This window comes from Elephantulus edwardii, unplaced genomic scaffold (genome assembly GCF_000299155.1).
Source record: "Elephantulus edwardii isolate Elephantulus edwardi_28Jun2011 unplaced genomic scaffold, EleEdw1.0 scaffold00005, whole genome shotgun sequence".
Classification (NCBI taxonomy): Eukaryota; Metazoa; Chordata; class Mammalia; order Macroscelidea; family Macroscelididae; genus Elephantulus; species Elephantulus edwardii.
Genome location: NW_006399755.1, coordinates 9,014,814 through 9,030,634, shown reverse-complemented (window position 1 = coordinate 9,030,634; position 15,821 = coordinate 9,014,814). Strand labels below are relative to the sequence as shown.

The 15,821-nt window shown below is 41.3% G+C and overlaps 1 protein-coding gene across 1 annotated transcript in view; it reads right to left on the bottom strand.

The window, feature by feature from the left end:
- SCP2 (sterol carrier protein 2) overlaps positions 1-15,821 on the bottom strand; it is a 148,900-nt gene that overhangs the window by 4,165 nt on the left and 128,914 nt on the right. Inside the window, exon 13 of the mRNA XM_006879690.1 lies at positions 9,869-9,998. Coding sequence (XP_006879752.1) covers positions 9,869-9,998 — 130 coding nt within the window. The remainder of the gene's footprint in view (positions 1-9,868; positions 9,999-15,821) is intronic.

Here is a 15,821-nt window from a genome sequence, read left to right as displayed (position 1 = left end):
CCAATATTATTACTTATTGTTCAAAGCATTGCTGCATGTTATGGTTATGTATTTAGAACCAATTCATGGCCAACCCTCCGGTAGGTTTTCAGAAGCTATAAACTACGTGGAGCAGATAGCCCAGCTTTCTCCTGGGGAGCAACTGGTGGATCTGAGTTGGGTGCCCGTGCTCTATCCTGAGCCAACCTTGTTTCCAACATACCGACCCCCCATTAGCACAGTCACTGAGTCAATCCATCTCATCAAGGGTCTTTCTCGCATGTGCTGTCCCTCCACCCTCCCAAGCTTGATGTCCCTCTCCAAGGACTGGCTTCTCCTTGCAACATACCCAAAGATGTCAGATGGAGCTTCAGAATTCTTGCTTCCAAGGAGCATTCTGCTTTCAACCTCTCTAGGATGAAACTGTTCTCCTAGCAGTCCATGGTATAATCAATACTTTCTTCAGCATCACAACTCAAAGGCATCAATTTTCCTTCCATCATCCCTAGTCATTGCCCAGCTGTCTGATGCACAGCAAGTAATCATGAAGACCATGGCCTAGATCAGGCACACCTCAGTCTCCAGGCTGACAATAATTGCTCTTCAGTACTCTGACAAGGTCCCTGACAGCAGTTTCCCAATGCAATTCATCTTTGATTTCCTGGCTGCTGGTAGCAAGAGTGTGGATTGTGGAACCAAACAAACTGAAGCTTTTACAATCTCAATATCTTCACCATCTATCATGATGCTTTAAGAATAAATTTTCATAATAAATAAAATCATTCTAAGGAGACAAACTCGACATAGGTGTTCCTTTTGGAAGTGTTTAGATGGTCTAGCGGGTAAGGAGTTGTACTGCCAACTCAAATCCATCAGCTGCTCCAAGGGGGAAAACCAGGCAATCTCTTCCCATGAGATTTACAGCCTCTGAAAACCCCCTGGAGGGCCAGCTATGAGTCAGTTCCAACTGAACAGAAATGAGTTTTGAGAGTGGGACATAAAAAGGACTGTGAGGGAGAGATCTAGAGTACTGGCAACCTTGACCTAGGGGGTGCATTCATTTGTAAACATTCATCAAGCTGTATACTTTAAATTTATGTTCTTTGCTCCATCTACATCTACATCTTCATCTACAGGGTTAGGTTCTAAAACCAAGTGATTACGAGAACACAGCACACTGTGAAATAAATGCTTTCCTGTTTTCAGACTATCCATTTGTCTATTTTTTTTTAATTTTCTACTAGTTTATTTACAAAATTAAAAAACATTGTTTTTAAGAACAAATTCTTTTAAATTCCCTCACTCCCCAACCCATCAAATTGTACAATCCCATGATTAAACCCCCCACCCCCACATATCCTCATCCCTCTGCTTCTAACTTCTCCCACCCCTCTTGGATCCTTATACTCATTCTACAATAATGGTTTTATACAGCACTTGTCCTTGTGGGACTGAGTTCACTCAGCATAATGCTCTCCAGTCCCTCCCAAGTTGTAATAATTTACAAAATCATTGATCCTGCGTACTGCATAGTATTCCATTGTATGAATGTACCATAATTTCTCAATCCACTCATTTGTGGTTGGACATCTGGACTGTTTCCAAGTTCTTGTGATGGTGAATAATGCTGCTATGAACACTGGTGTACAAATTTCAGTTTGTTTCTCAGTTCTCATTTTCTCAGGGCATATTCCAAGTAGTGCAATAGCTGGGTCATATGGAGTTTCTATGTTCAGCTTTTTGAGGAAGTGCCAAACTGCCTTCCAGAGTGGTTGCACCCTTTCACAATCCCACCAACAATGTATAAGAGTTCCTTTCTCACTACATCCTCTCCAACATCTATCACTTGCTGCCCTGTTATTTATAAAATGTGATCCTAGAAATAATAATAGCTCAATCTAAAAAAACACAAAAAATTATCATAACTGGACCAAAAAGCAACATGAAGATAAGTGGAGGAAAAACTAAACTTGCTAAGGCCTTCATTTTACTTGAATCCACAATCAAAGCCCATGGAAGCAGCAAGTAAGAAATAAAGACACATCTGCACTGGGCAAATCTGCTTCAAGTGACCTCTTTAAAGTAATAATCAGCAGAGCTTGTTAGTGTGAACTAAGACGTACCTGACTCAAACAATCAACAGTGATATGCATGTGAAGTCGGACAATAAAGAAAGAAGATAGAAAAGAACTAATACCTTTGAACTGTGATACTGAAAAGAACTAATATCTTTGAACTGTGATACTGGCAAAGAATATAGAATAGACTAAGAACTTCAAGAACAAACAAATCTATCTTGGAAGAACTACAACCAGAGGCTCCTTAAAAGTGAGGATGACCAGATGCTGTGCTGGAGAAGGAGGGACAATCTCCTCCTGTACCAGTCAGATCTGATTTGATGGTACACACACAAAATAATTTTTAAAAAAAGTGAGGATGGTAAAACTTTGTTTGATGTACTTTGGACTTGTTATCAGGAAAGACTGGTTCCTAGAGGAAGACATCATGCTTGGTTAAGTATTTAGTTGCTGCTGTTGTTAAGAGCTGTTGAGTCGAGTATGACCCTTAGCGACCCTATGAACAACAGATCTGAATCCTGTCCTATCCTGTACCATCCTCACAATCTATGACACACTTGAGCCCACTGCAGCAGCTACTGTATCAGTTCACCTTGTTGAGGGTCGTCTTCTCCTTTGCCAACCCTCTGCCTTTCCAAGCATCAAGTTCCTCTTCAAGGAATAGTCATACCCAAAGCATGTGAGGTGAAGCCTCACCAGCTTTGCCTCCAAAGAGCATTCTGGCAGCTTCCTCTTCAAAACACGTTTGTTGTTTTGGCCGTCCATGGGATGTTCACCATCTAACTTCTCTAACACCACAGCTCAAATGTATCAATAATTCTTCTGTCATTCTTCTTTATTATCTAGCTCTCAAATGCATACCAAGTTATCCAGAAGACCACGGTCTGAATTAGACACACCTTAGTCCTCAAACTGACATCACTGTTCCTAAATAATCTGGATAAGTCCCTGACTGTAGAATTTTTCTAGTGCAACACATCTCCTGACTGCTGCTACCAAAGGTGTAGATTGTGGATCCAAGTAAGATAAAGTTGTTGATAGTTTCAATCCTTTCTCTATCACAATGTTGCCTATAGGTCCAGTGGTTAAGAATTCTTTTTTCTCAACATTGAAATACAATCCATATTCTTTGATCTTCTGCAACAAGTGCTTCAAGTTCTCCTCACTTTCAGAAAGCAAGGTAATGTTATCTGCATAAAGTAGGTTATTAATGAATCTTACTCTGATCTCAATACCACATTCTTCTTCAGAGAGTCCAGCTTCTTGAATAATTTGCTAAACATACAGATTGAATACGTATGGAGATATAATATAACCCTGACACACTCCTTTCTTAATTTTAAACCATGTAGTGTTCCCTTGCTCTATTCACACAACAGCCTCCTGGTCTAGGAGAAACCTATTCTCATGAGCACAATTAAGTGCTCTGGGACTCCCATTCTTCTCAAATGTCAGCCATAACTTGCTACAATCCATACAGTCAAATGCCTTTGCATAGTCAATAAAGAACAATGAGATATCGTTCTTGTATTCTTTACTTTCAGCCAGCATCCATCCATCATCAGCAATGATATTCCTGGTGTCACAGCGTCTTCTGAATCCTGCTTAAACTTCTAGTAGTTCCCTATCTATGTACTGTGCTAGCCATTAGTGAATGATCTTCAGCAGTATTTTTCTTGCATGTGATATTATTGATATTGTTCAGTAGTTTCCACATTCTGTTAGATCACCTTTCTTGGGAACAAATATGGACCTCTTCCAATCCATTGACCAGAAACATAGTCAATCTTTGCCTCTAATGATATTTGGTGGCCTAATGGCAATAAGACATACTGCAATCTTGAAAGCACGCAGTTTGAGGCCACCACCAGCTGCTCCCTGGGAGAAGGATGGGGAACCTCCTCCCGTGCGATTAACTGCCTCTGAAAACCAGCCAGAGGGTCACCTTGGGGTCGGTTCTGACTCAGTGGTATACAACAACAACGAGGACTTGAAAATTAATGAATTTACTACTCAGATGACCTGCATTTCTAGGTATCATCAAAGAGCTGAAAGGAAAAGCTAGAGTGTTCCTAATATTCCAAGAAAGGACTTTTTGTTATTAAAGGTAACTCCAGAAATGTTCTACTATTGCTGTTGATGTGACAGCAATGTTTACAGAATTTTTAGTAGGCTGAACACTTCATACACTTGGTATGACAGTTAAGGCTGTGTGTCAACCTAGCTGCCCAATAAGTGTTTGCCCATGGGTTTAGCAGTTATGATGTAGTCATTCCCTTAATGAGACCAGATATAAGGCAATCGCCTTCATGAAGAGATCAGCTAAGAGCCGCCAATCAGCTGAAGAGGAGTTCATCAGGGTTGTAACCTGCATTGATACATATGGAAGTCTGGAAAAGCTCACTTGCTTTTTGCTCAATCTGGATCCTGCACCTGGCTTGTCACCAGCAGTTCTTAGACTTGAGCCTTGGTCTGCTACAGTGCTTCTCCATCTTGGATTTGTCAGCCTCCAAAACCAGCAGCCTGCCATCTGACCTGCCAATCTTGGGTTCATCAGCTCCTGCAGCTGTTTGGATCAGGAGAAGTCTCTAGTCCAACATCTGACCTTCAAACTGGGGAACTGCCAGCCTCTATAAACATGTAAGTAATTCATTTTCTTAAGAAAAATCTATCTACCTATATACCTCAGCTACGAGTTTGTTCCAACCTGAAAACACAAAACAACAATCACCACCACCTATATACCTACCTACCTATCTATCTGAGTTTCACTGATATTACTGCTTCTCTAGAGAACCCAGCCTAATACACTTGGTGCCATTTGATCTTTTAAACAACCCTATGGACCAGCAGGAGAAAGATGTGCAGTAGGCCACTGTAAAGATTAGACTTAGAAACCCAATGAGGCCTTTTCATTGTGTCCTACACGGTGATTATAAGTCTCAATCGACTCAACAGCAATGAGCTCTTTTGGATGACAGTCTGAAAGGTCAGATAACTTGTCCAAGATCACAAAGCTAGTGACTGAGTGGCTGACCTAGTTCTCAATGCACACTTCTGCAATCAAAGTCTATACGCTCTACTCCTATATTCCTCCACCGCCTCTTGTTCTGGGAAAGAGGCACAGTCAACAGCTCAGCTTCAACGGGGCTTCATCGATCAACTCATCAGCACCTGATGAATCCCAGCTCCCCTCCCGGACCGCAGGTCCTTCTGAGGAGTCCTGGACGAGCTTAATGTGTCCATACAAAATTAATGTTTACAGTTGACTGAACAAAAATGATAACTGATTCTTAAAATTGCACTGGGTTACTAGTTCTAAAACTGGTCGTTTTAACCCACACACTAGGCAGAAACATGGTGGAAGACACCATGCTTGGAAAGATGGAGGGACAACAAAGGGGAGGAAGACCCTCAACCAGATGGAGTGACACAGTGACTGTAGTAATGGGCTCAAGTGTATCACAGATTGTGAGGATGACACAGGACAGGACTGGGTTCAGAACTGCTGTCCATAGGGTCACTCTGAGTTGTAGTCGACTTAACCTCACCTAACAACTAGGCAGAGGATGTCGCAGCCTAGGAAACCCTCTGGGACAGTTCTATTCTGCCTTGTAGGGCTAATCTGAGTTGGAACCAATGCTCTGTTAAGAGGGTTGGGATTGATCTGGTTTACTGTGTCAGGTGCTTTACAATCATCATCATCATCATCATCTCATTTAATTGTCAGAACAATTTTATTGAGGGAAATTATTTGTATTCTTTTCCATATGTGACAATTAGACTAAAGGAAGTTATACATCTCCAATGGCTGTGTTCTTTCCAGTGAACTTCAGCATGAGGGGGAAGAAGGGAGTCTGAGGTTTTCTGTGTTCTGTTCTTCACAAATGGGCAGGGTTGAGAATTCAACTAAGTGCATGCAGCACAGGGATAAAGGAGCAGAGGAAAAATGAGTGTCATGCTTATTAATCAATGCTGCCTTTCTGGAGATATGCTATATGAGTCATTCTAAGGAGAGGCCATGGAGAAGGTACTGAAAGACATTCGCATAACAAGAAAAGAATATGGAAAAGGCACAAAAAAATGTAAAAGTCCTTAGTATAATCATCTGTATGATCAGTCAAGTTTCTCAAATATAAGCAAATGAAGTGCATTTTTATAAATCTTACTCAGTTATCCTTAAGTAAACCAATCAAAATTATTTAAAAGGACCAGCAAATCTTAAGATGCCAGTTCAAACTAGGACAGCTTATTAATGCTCTAATGTAGCTAATCCTTAACAAATGGTCATTTGTTGGTGATGTAAAAGGAGCCAGCGTTTTCCATGGATGGCTTTTACTGGTTAGGTCCATATTTCAACACCACTGCCAGCTGCCAACAAGTGTCAATTTCAGTAGAAATTACCCTGGCCAAGGGCAAGGTCCTTTTGGTCTAGAATGGGCATTTAACTTGAAGAAAGTTATCTGCAGGAGACGTTTTTCTGAAGTTTTTCAGCAGTTTTCCACAGCATATTATCATTTATGACCATAAACACAAAAACGAGAGGGAAGAAAAATATTTTATAAATCACCTTAATGCCTACCTGGGCAGATCAGAATATAATCTTGAAGTAACTAATTAACATTCAGTCATACTACTACATACTATGGTATTTTTCTAAAAAATTAATTTCTAAAAGCTAGAATCTAGACAAAGCATTTCATTTTCTGGTTTTCTTTCTACACCATCTGAGAGTGGCAACTCACAGAATTCTAACCTAACATCTTGTCATTTTTCACACATGCAGAAAAATAAGGGCTCCCTATTATTCAAGATCAAGATTGGAGGAAGTCTTATCAACAACCTATATTATGCAGATGTTACAACCTTGCTTGCTGAAACTGAGGTGGACCTGAAGCACTTGCTGCAGGTCAAGAACTGTAGTCTTTAATATGGACTGAAGTTCAACATCAAAAAGACAAAGATTCTTACCACTGGGCCAATTGGCAGCATCATGATAGATGGAGAAGAGATTGAGATTCCTAACAATTATAGCTTGCTCAGCTTCACAATCAACACTCCTGGCACCAGCAGTCAGGAAATCAAAAGACAAATTGCACTGGGAAAATCTGCTCTCAGGGACCTCTCCAGAGTATGAAGAAGCAATGATGACAGTCTAGAGATTAAAATGCGCCTGGGTCTTCACAATTACTTGCTATGCAACAGAGAGCAGGACAATGACTAAAGATGACAGAAGAAGAATCGATGTCTTTGAGTTGTAGTGCTGGAGAAGAGTCTTGAACATACCACGGACTGCCAGGAGAACAAATAGGTCTGTCTTGGAGAGTGTGAAACCAAGCTGCTCTTTGGAGACTAGGATTTTGAAGCTCCATCTCACATACTTTGGATATATGGCCAGGAGGACCAGTCCTTGGAGAAGGACATCATCCTAGGAGGGATGGAAGGACAGTGCAGGAGAGGAAGACCCTGGATGAAATGGATACAGTAACTGGGGCAATGGGAAAAGATGTGTCAGAGTCAGTGAGACTGGCTCAGGACACATATGGTTGCTATGGGTCACAGGCAACTCAAAAGCACATAACAATAATTATTCAAGAACCTCTATAAGAAAGCCACAATGTCTTCATCAGATGCCCTTAATACTGTCTTTTCTTCATTAATCATTAGTGGATTCCTTATTTAATAGTACATGTAACCAATCAATTTTATAATCCAAGGTCTACACTGTATTCCAAGAGTTGTGCCAACAACCTCCCCACCTCCAAATGCTTTTCACAGTCATTCACCTACAGGGAGATGAGAGTTCCCTCCTCCTCTACCACCTTCCTCCCAATGCCATCTCCTCCTCCAGGACTCCCCTCAATAATTAAATGTTGCCATTGTTGATGGCTGTCTTCCTCATGCAGAACTTCCAATTACACATCAATATCCTGTGACTTTGTTGGAGGAACTGGGATAGAGGGGTCCAGGGGGGTCCGGGAGTGCATCCACACGCATCTCCTTTGATTTTCCCTCCTTACTGTCAACACTTCAAGCTCTTCCACTCAGTTTACTATTGGCAACATCCAGCCTCCTCATTTCTCTCTCTGGGTCCAATTTCTCTCTTTCCAATTGATCAGGTCTACAGTACTGGCTTCATCTTAAAAAACATAGCTCTGACTTTCATTTTTTCACTTAAAAAGCTTTGATGGATTGATTACGCACACCAAAGTTCACAGCATGGCATTTAAAACCCTCCCAAAAGCTGGTACAAATTTGTCATGGATTGAATTTGAGTCCTTAAAAAAACCCTATGTATATAATGTGGAAACTATGTAATGATCCTCCATGATCTGATAAACCAAAAAGCTGTAGCAGAATTAAGGGTGGATGAAAAGAAACACTCCTTAATCCTATCACAGCCTTAAAAGATGTAGGAGATGTTGCCCTATGCTGTGGCCTGTAATACCTTTCATCTCACTAGAGCTAAAACTAGGTGAAAGCTGATCCCTTAGTAATACTAAGTAGTAATTGCCAGGCGCATAGTGCATCTTTTTGGCGCTGGGCCTCTGTGCAATAAAGCTCACGGACTGCAGGGAAGGCCAAACACACAGGGGCCTCCAGGGAATACCCAGTCTGCAGATGCTGAAGGAAACGAGGACTTTCCTCCATAATTGACAGAGAGAGAGGAACTTCCCCTAGAACTGGCACACTAAATTTGGACTTCTTATTTTCTAAAGTGTAAGGGAATCAATTTGTTTGCTTAAGTCGCCCACTTCTGTTATCTCTGCTTTAACATCATTAGATAACTAAGACAAAAATCTGTATTTCTGAACACATCATGCTTTTCCATAAAAAAGAAACAACAAAAAACAATCTAAACTAGTGAGGGCCTGCATTTATGATAGGCTTGAGATTAGTTTTAAAATTATTTCTTTAAAATGAAGATCTCCCAGATACTAGGAATACAGCAGTGAACCTAACTGGCAGAAATCTCTCCTTTCACACAGCTTACAGTTCAAATGGGAAGAGCTGTACACAAGATGACAATAAGTGCTGAGTAAAAATAGAGCAGACTTAACTCTTCTCTGAAAATTAGGATGGGAGCTCTTATGGCCTAGTGGCAAAATACTGCACTGTAATCCCAAAGGCACGAGGTTTGAGTCCACCAGATACTCCATGGGAGAAGGATGGACAATCTTATCCCATGCAATTAACTGCCTCTGAAAATCTGCTGGAGGGTCAGCTATGGGTCATTTCCAACCTGACGGTACACAACAACAATTCTTTTCTAGAGAATTCTGGTAGCTTAGTAGGTAAAAAGCTGCACTGCCAAGCCAAAGGTTGATAGTTCAAATCTGCCAGTTTCTCTTTTGAGAAAAAGATGAGCACTCTAGTCCTATGCAATTTATAGCCTTTGAAAACTCACTGGAGAGTTGACTAGGAGTTGGTTCTCACTCCACAGCAATGAGAGTGAGAGAGCTTATTTCTGCTGTAAGGAATCATTACAGCTGTAACATGACTAGCTCTTCTGGGATATCAAGATCAGTTCTGACTCATGATAATTTCACACGTGTTAAGAATAGAATTATGCTGTACATAATATGCCACAGCTGGGTTTGGGGATGTATATTCACCAGGCCTTTCTTCTGGGGAAGACCCTCAACAAGATGGGATTGACCAGGCATCACTGGGTGAACTCCAGCCGCCAACCAGTCAGCCAGCAGCTGAGCATGTTAGACGTTTGCAGCACCCAGAGCCCCGGGATCGCCCCTTCCTGCTGCCGGGCCTGGTGAACTTGTTAGCGCGCCACTGTGAGTGACCACACTGACCTGAGTTAGGATGTACTGATCCTTTGCCGTTCTTCACGTCCACTACCCAGGTGGCTTCTTTACCCCCAGGGCCATCCTTCACTTTAAAGGCGAAAATGCCACCGATTTTCTTCACAAACTGTTCTCCTTCCTGGGGGGGGGGGGGGGAGAAACATACTGGGTGTTACATGAAATTTGTTTCTCTGCCTTTTTCCTCCAACCAAATGGAAAGTGTAACTGGATGGATGAGATGAGCAGGTGGGTCAGCAGGTTGAGTGATCAGCTCCTTTAAGATCTTTTAGCCAGAAAAGTCTAAAAGGTAACCAGGCCACAGCACCCACATCTGCCAAACCTTGTGTTTAAAATGTCCTTTTGCATATTTAACAGTATTTTCTGCTGATGGAATGTTTGTCTCAATAATTTTCTAAAGATTCATTTTGTTTAGCCTCTTTAAAACCTCATATGTTCACTTCCTTTTTTCCCCTTTGCACAAATTCCTTTGCATATATATTTTTGCTTCTCTAAAATCATAGATTTTGTCAAGAAAACAAAAATTCTCACCACTGGACTGATAGGTGCTATCATGACAGATGGAGAAAAGACTGAAGCTATTAATGACCTCATCTTAAGTGGAGACACAATAAATACACTAGGCACCAGCAGTCAGGAGATCAGGGGATGTATTGTACTGGTAAAGTCTGCAGTCAGAGACCTTTCCAAATTGAGGAGCAATGATGTTAGTTCGAGTATTAAGGTGCACCTGGTCTAGACCATGGTCTTTTCAATTACTTGTTATGCATCTAAGAGCTAGACAATGAATAAGGATGAGAGAAGAAAAACTGATGTCTTTGAGCTGTGGTGTTGGAGGAGAATATTGAATAGTCAATGGACTGCCAAAAGAACAATCAGGTATGTCCTGGAGAAGGGTGAAGTCAGTTGCTTCTTGGAAGCAAGGAGAGCGAAGCTTTGTCTCACATACTTTGGACATGTTGCTAGGAAAGCCTATTCCTTGGAAAAAACCCCATCATGCTCAGAAAGGTGGAAGGACAGCGAAGGAGAGGAAGACCCTGAACCAGGTGGGCTGACACAGTGACTGCAGCAATAGGCTTTAGTGTGCCAGAGATTGTGAGGTTGGCACAGGATAGAACGAGGCTCAGGTTTATTTTTTAGGGTAGCACTCAACTTCACAGAACCTAACACAACAACAACCACAATCACAGATACAGGTGCAGATAAAGAAATGTGCTGCTACCCCAAAAGTCTAGCTCCTTTAGCAGTTTGAATTCTCCAGCTGCTCTAAGGAAGAGAGATGGTCAGTATTCTCCCATGTAATTTAACAGCCTTTGAAAATTGATGGATAGCGAGCCATGAGTCAACAGCAATGAGTAGGACAATCAGAAGTGGTTCTGAGTCAAGGACATACAGTGTGGTTTAAAATGAGAAAAAGTGGGTATCACGGTTGTATTTTTAATAATATTTAATAATATTTATTTCATTTTTACATTGAGAAAATCATCTAAGAAGGTGGACTATCTGAAGAAGAATGTGGCCATCAAGTTCTAAAAACTACTCTTAGGTTCACAGGATGAAGATCAAAGACTTTAGTATTCAGGATGGATTATACCTCAACATAAAGAAATTTTTAAAAAAAATTCTTACAAGTAGACCAATAGCAGCACCATAAGAAACAGGAAAAAGACAAGAGGTTTTCAAGGATTTAATTTTACTTGAATCCATGATCAATGCTCATAGAAGCAGAAGTAAAGAACTCAAAAACATTGCACTGGGAAAATGTATGCCAAAAGGCCATTTTATAGTATTAAAAAGCCAAGTTGTCACTTTGGGGACTAAGGTGCATACAATAGCTGGACAATAAATTAGAAAGACCAAAGAAATGATGTCTTTGAATTATGGTACTGGAAGACAAATTAAACATACCACGAACTGCCATAAAATTCTGTTCTATGGAGGCACCAGTCTCTGGAGAAGGATATCATGTGTAGTAAGCAGTTGTGGTTGTTGTGTGCCATCAAGTTGGAACTGACGCATGGCTGAACCTCCAGCAGGTTTTCAGAAGCTATAAATTGCACAGGAGGAGACTGCTCATCTTCCTCTTATGGGGCAGCTGGTGGACTCGAACCATGTGCTCTTCTTTAGGTTGGCAGTGCAATTCATTACCACTAGGCCACCAGAGCTCCCTAGCAGTAAGCAGCTGGTAAGTGAAAAGTGAGCAATCCTGAGCAACCTGGACTGGCACAGCAGCTCTAACAAGGAGTTCAAACTCAGCAACGATTGTGGGATGGCACAGGAGCAGGCAGTATTTTGTTGTACGCTAGCTGGAACAGCCTCAACAGTGTAATCCCTCTAACATAGCCCCTCTAACAATGGCATAATTCACCTAACACTTCGAAGGCTCCAATTCTTAAATAGAGCCTGACCACTCACAGGATAATGTCTGTCTTTATGTCTCACTCAAAGTTCTTCATGATCTGAAGGTTATTTGTCCATCCGTATCTCCAGCCACTTCCCATACTCCTTGGGCTTTGTGTTCTGACAACATGAAGCTTTCTAGCTTCCACATACATATTTACACATTCTCTTGTATCCCCATGCCCTTTCTCACACCTTGCCCCAGGACACCTGTTTTCCCGATCTTATCATTTAAGTCTCAGATCCTAGGTATTCACTCTGATGGCCCTTTGCATATGCACCCACTAGACGTTTACATATATTTTTGCTAAAGTATCTATATTTTGCTGGAAAAAAATTTTTTTCTAGGTCTCTCTTTCCTCTAAACTATTCCCAGAGAGCAAGGAGAGAGACCTAGGCAGTAATGCGATCAGAACTCAATTTTAGATTGGTTTAATAAAAGTCAATGTTCTTATCATATGACCATACCTTACTGCAAAGGAGACTGTACTAATACTTTCAAATTTTAGAAAATGAATTAAAAGGAAGCTAAACCACAATCCTTGAAATCTTTACTCTATCAAGGCTCTGAGGAGGACCTGAAGCGTTTGCTGCAGAGGGTCAAGGACTGCAGCCTTCAATATGGATTGAGGTTCAATGTCAAGAAGACAAAGATTGTCACCACTGGATCAATTGGCAGCATCAGGATGGATGGTGACGAGATTGAGATTGTTCACAGTTTTAGTTTGCTTGGCTCCACAATCAACACTCTTGGCACCAGCAGCCAGGAAATTAAAAGACATATTGCGATGGGAAAGTCTGCTGTTAGGGATCTCTCTAAAGTACTCAAGAGCAACAGTGTGTCTTTGGAGACTAAGGTGCGTCTGGTACAGGCCATGGTCTTTGCAATCACTTGTTATGTGTCAAAGAGCTGGACAATGACCAGGGAGGACAGAAGGAGAATTGATGCATTTGAGCTTTGGTGTTGGAGAAGAGTGCTGAGGATGCCATGGACTGTTAAGAAATCAAACAGATTCATCCTGGAGAAGGTTAAACTGGGCTGCTCCTTGGAGGCAAGGATTCTGGGGCTTTGTCTGACATACTTTATATGATATGTTATAAGGAGAGACCGGTCCTTGGAGAAAGACATCATGCTTGGGAGGGTGGAGGGCAGGCGCAGGAGGGGAAGGCTCTCTGGGAGACTCTGGGAGATGGATTGATTCGGTGACTGGGGCAATTAGGATGAGTGTGTCAGAGACAGTGAGACTGGCACAGGACAGAGCAGAGTTTAGAGCTGTTGTACATAGGGTCGCTATGAGTCGCAAGCGACTCGACGGCACATATCAACAACATCATCAAGGCTCTGTGGAAACCACCTGGGAGAGTGGAGTAATAATGCTGGGGTGCTGGGCCATCCAAGAGCCAGGCTTCCTTTCGGGGCCAGCAGGCCACGAACAAACTACTTCCAGGTGGTTTCGTGCCATCTGCTTGCACAAAGCCTCAGAAATAGAACTACGAACAAACACTAACAAGTCAGAGCTGGAAAACACCTGCAAACATTCAGAGATTCTAGCTGAACAGTTGGAGAGAAATTCTTGCAACTCATTGCTAATCTTTCTAAAGACAGATGCATTTGCACTTTATTTACATTCAAGAACGCAGTGACCCTCTTATAAAATCACATCCTTTGGTCAATAAAACATTTTAAGTTGAAGTAGAAGCAAGAGAGTGTTAAGGAAATGAACAAGGAGAAGTGAAAGTTAAGAGGGGAGAGAAAATGCATGTTGGTTGTGAAACTAGAGAGCATTAGTACTCAGAATGTTCTAAGTGCCTTAGAAAAGTACTTTATGAGTAGGCAAAAGGTCAAGGAGTAGGTCCTGTCTTAAGAGGAAAGAAAAATTAAAACAGAATTTTAAAAAGGGCAATGAGGTATTACTAGACAAAAGTGGAAATAAAATCTCTCGCCAGGTTTTCTTTGCTAATGTAGCGTATGCTTGAATTGACAAAAGATTCCAAGACTTTCACTTTTTAGTCCTGCAACACATTTAGGAAACTGACAATCGTGGGAAGGAGAAAAGTAACAAGGGGACAAGGTCCATGGGGATAAGGTTATAGAGGAGAAAAGAATGAAAATGGGAGTAAGAGGCATACATTTGCACAGCTGAAAAAAAAGTTAAAAATAGAAACCAATGCTTTGTTACTCTCATTGTAAACTTTACACACACACACTCTTATCATCACAGCATCAAAATACACATTTGTTTAGTTCAGTCCACTCTGATCACCTTAGCTAATGTCTAATTTTAATTGCATGACTGTGGGCATAACTAAGCCTTGTAAAGCCTCAATAATGAAATCTTAAAAGGCCTCTAATTGGAATGCTGTTATTTGTTGTTAGGTGGTGTTAAGTCAAGAACAACTCACAGTAACCTTACGGACAATATGTGTGAACCCTGTTCTCTCCTGTGCCATCCTCCTCATTTCTGACACACTTGAGCCCACTGTTGCAGTCACTGTGTTAATCTATCTTGTTGAGGGTCTTCCTCTCTTTCACTGATCCTCCTCTACCTTTCAAAGTGTGATGTCCATTTCCAAGGAATAACCTCACCTACCAACATGCCCAAAGCTTGTTAAACTAAGCTTTGTCATCCTTTCACCAAAGGAACACTCTGGCTGTACCTTTTCTAAGATTTCTCTCTTTTTTCCATGGGATATTCAGTATTATTCTTCTACACCACCACAGCACAAATGCATCAAGTCTTCTGTAATCTTTACTCACTCTCCAGCTCTCAGATGATTAGCAAGTGATTAAAAAGACCACAGCCTGAATCAGGCACACCTTAGTTTTCAAAGTGACATCACCTCCTCTGTAATTTGGAGAGGTCACCAACAGTGGACTTGCCCAATGCAATAATATGTCTCCTGATCGTTGGTACCAAGAATGGTGATTGTGAATCCAAGTAAGATGAAATCATTAACAATTTCAATCTTTTCTTCATCTATCTATTGGTCCAGTGGTGAGGACTTTTGTCTTCTTGATGGTGAGATACAATGCATTTTGGGGGGGGCGGGGAGAGGGGTGCAACAATGAATGAATGGAATTCCAAAATCTCTGTAGATGTTCATTGAAATGAAAAATAAATTATAAATAAAAAAACAAACAATGCATTTTGAAGGCTACAGCCTTTTATCTTCTGCATCAAGCATTTCAAGACCTCCTCACTTTCAGCAAGCAAGATTGTGTTATCTGTACATAGCAAGCTGTTGATTAGTCTTACTCTGATCCTGATGCCACATTCTTCTTCATATAGTCCAGCTTCTTGAATGATATGCTCAACCTACAGACTGACAGGAATAGAGAAAGGCTACAACCCTGATGCACACCTTTCCTCCTGATTTTAGACTACATAGGGTTCCCTTGATGATTTGAACAACAGCTTCTTGGGGTAAGTAATAGGTTCATGTTGGGATGTTGTTGTTGCCGTTGTTGTCAAGTCGCCTGTGACTCATAGTGACCCTATGTACAACAGCCCTAAACTCTGTCCTATTCTGTGCCAATCTCACC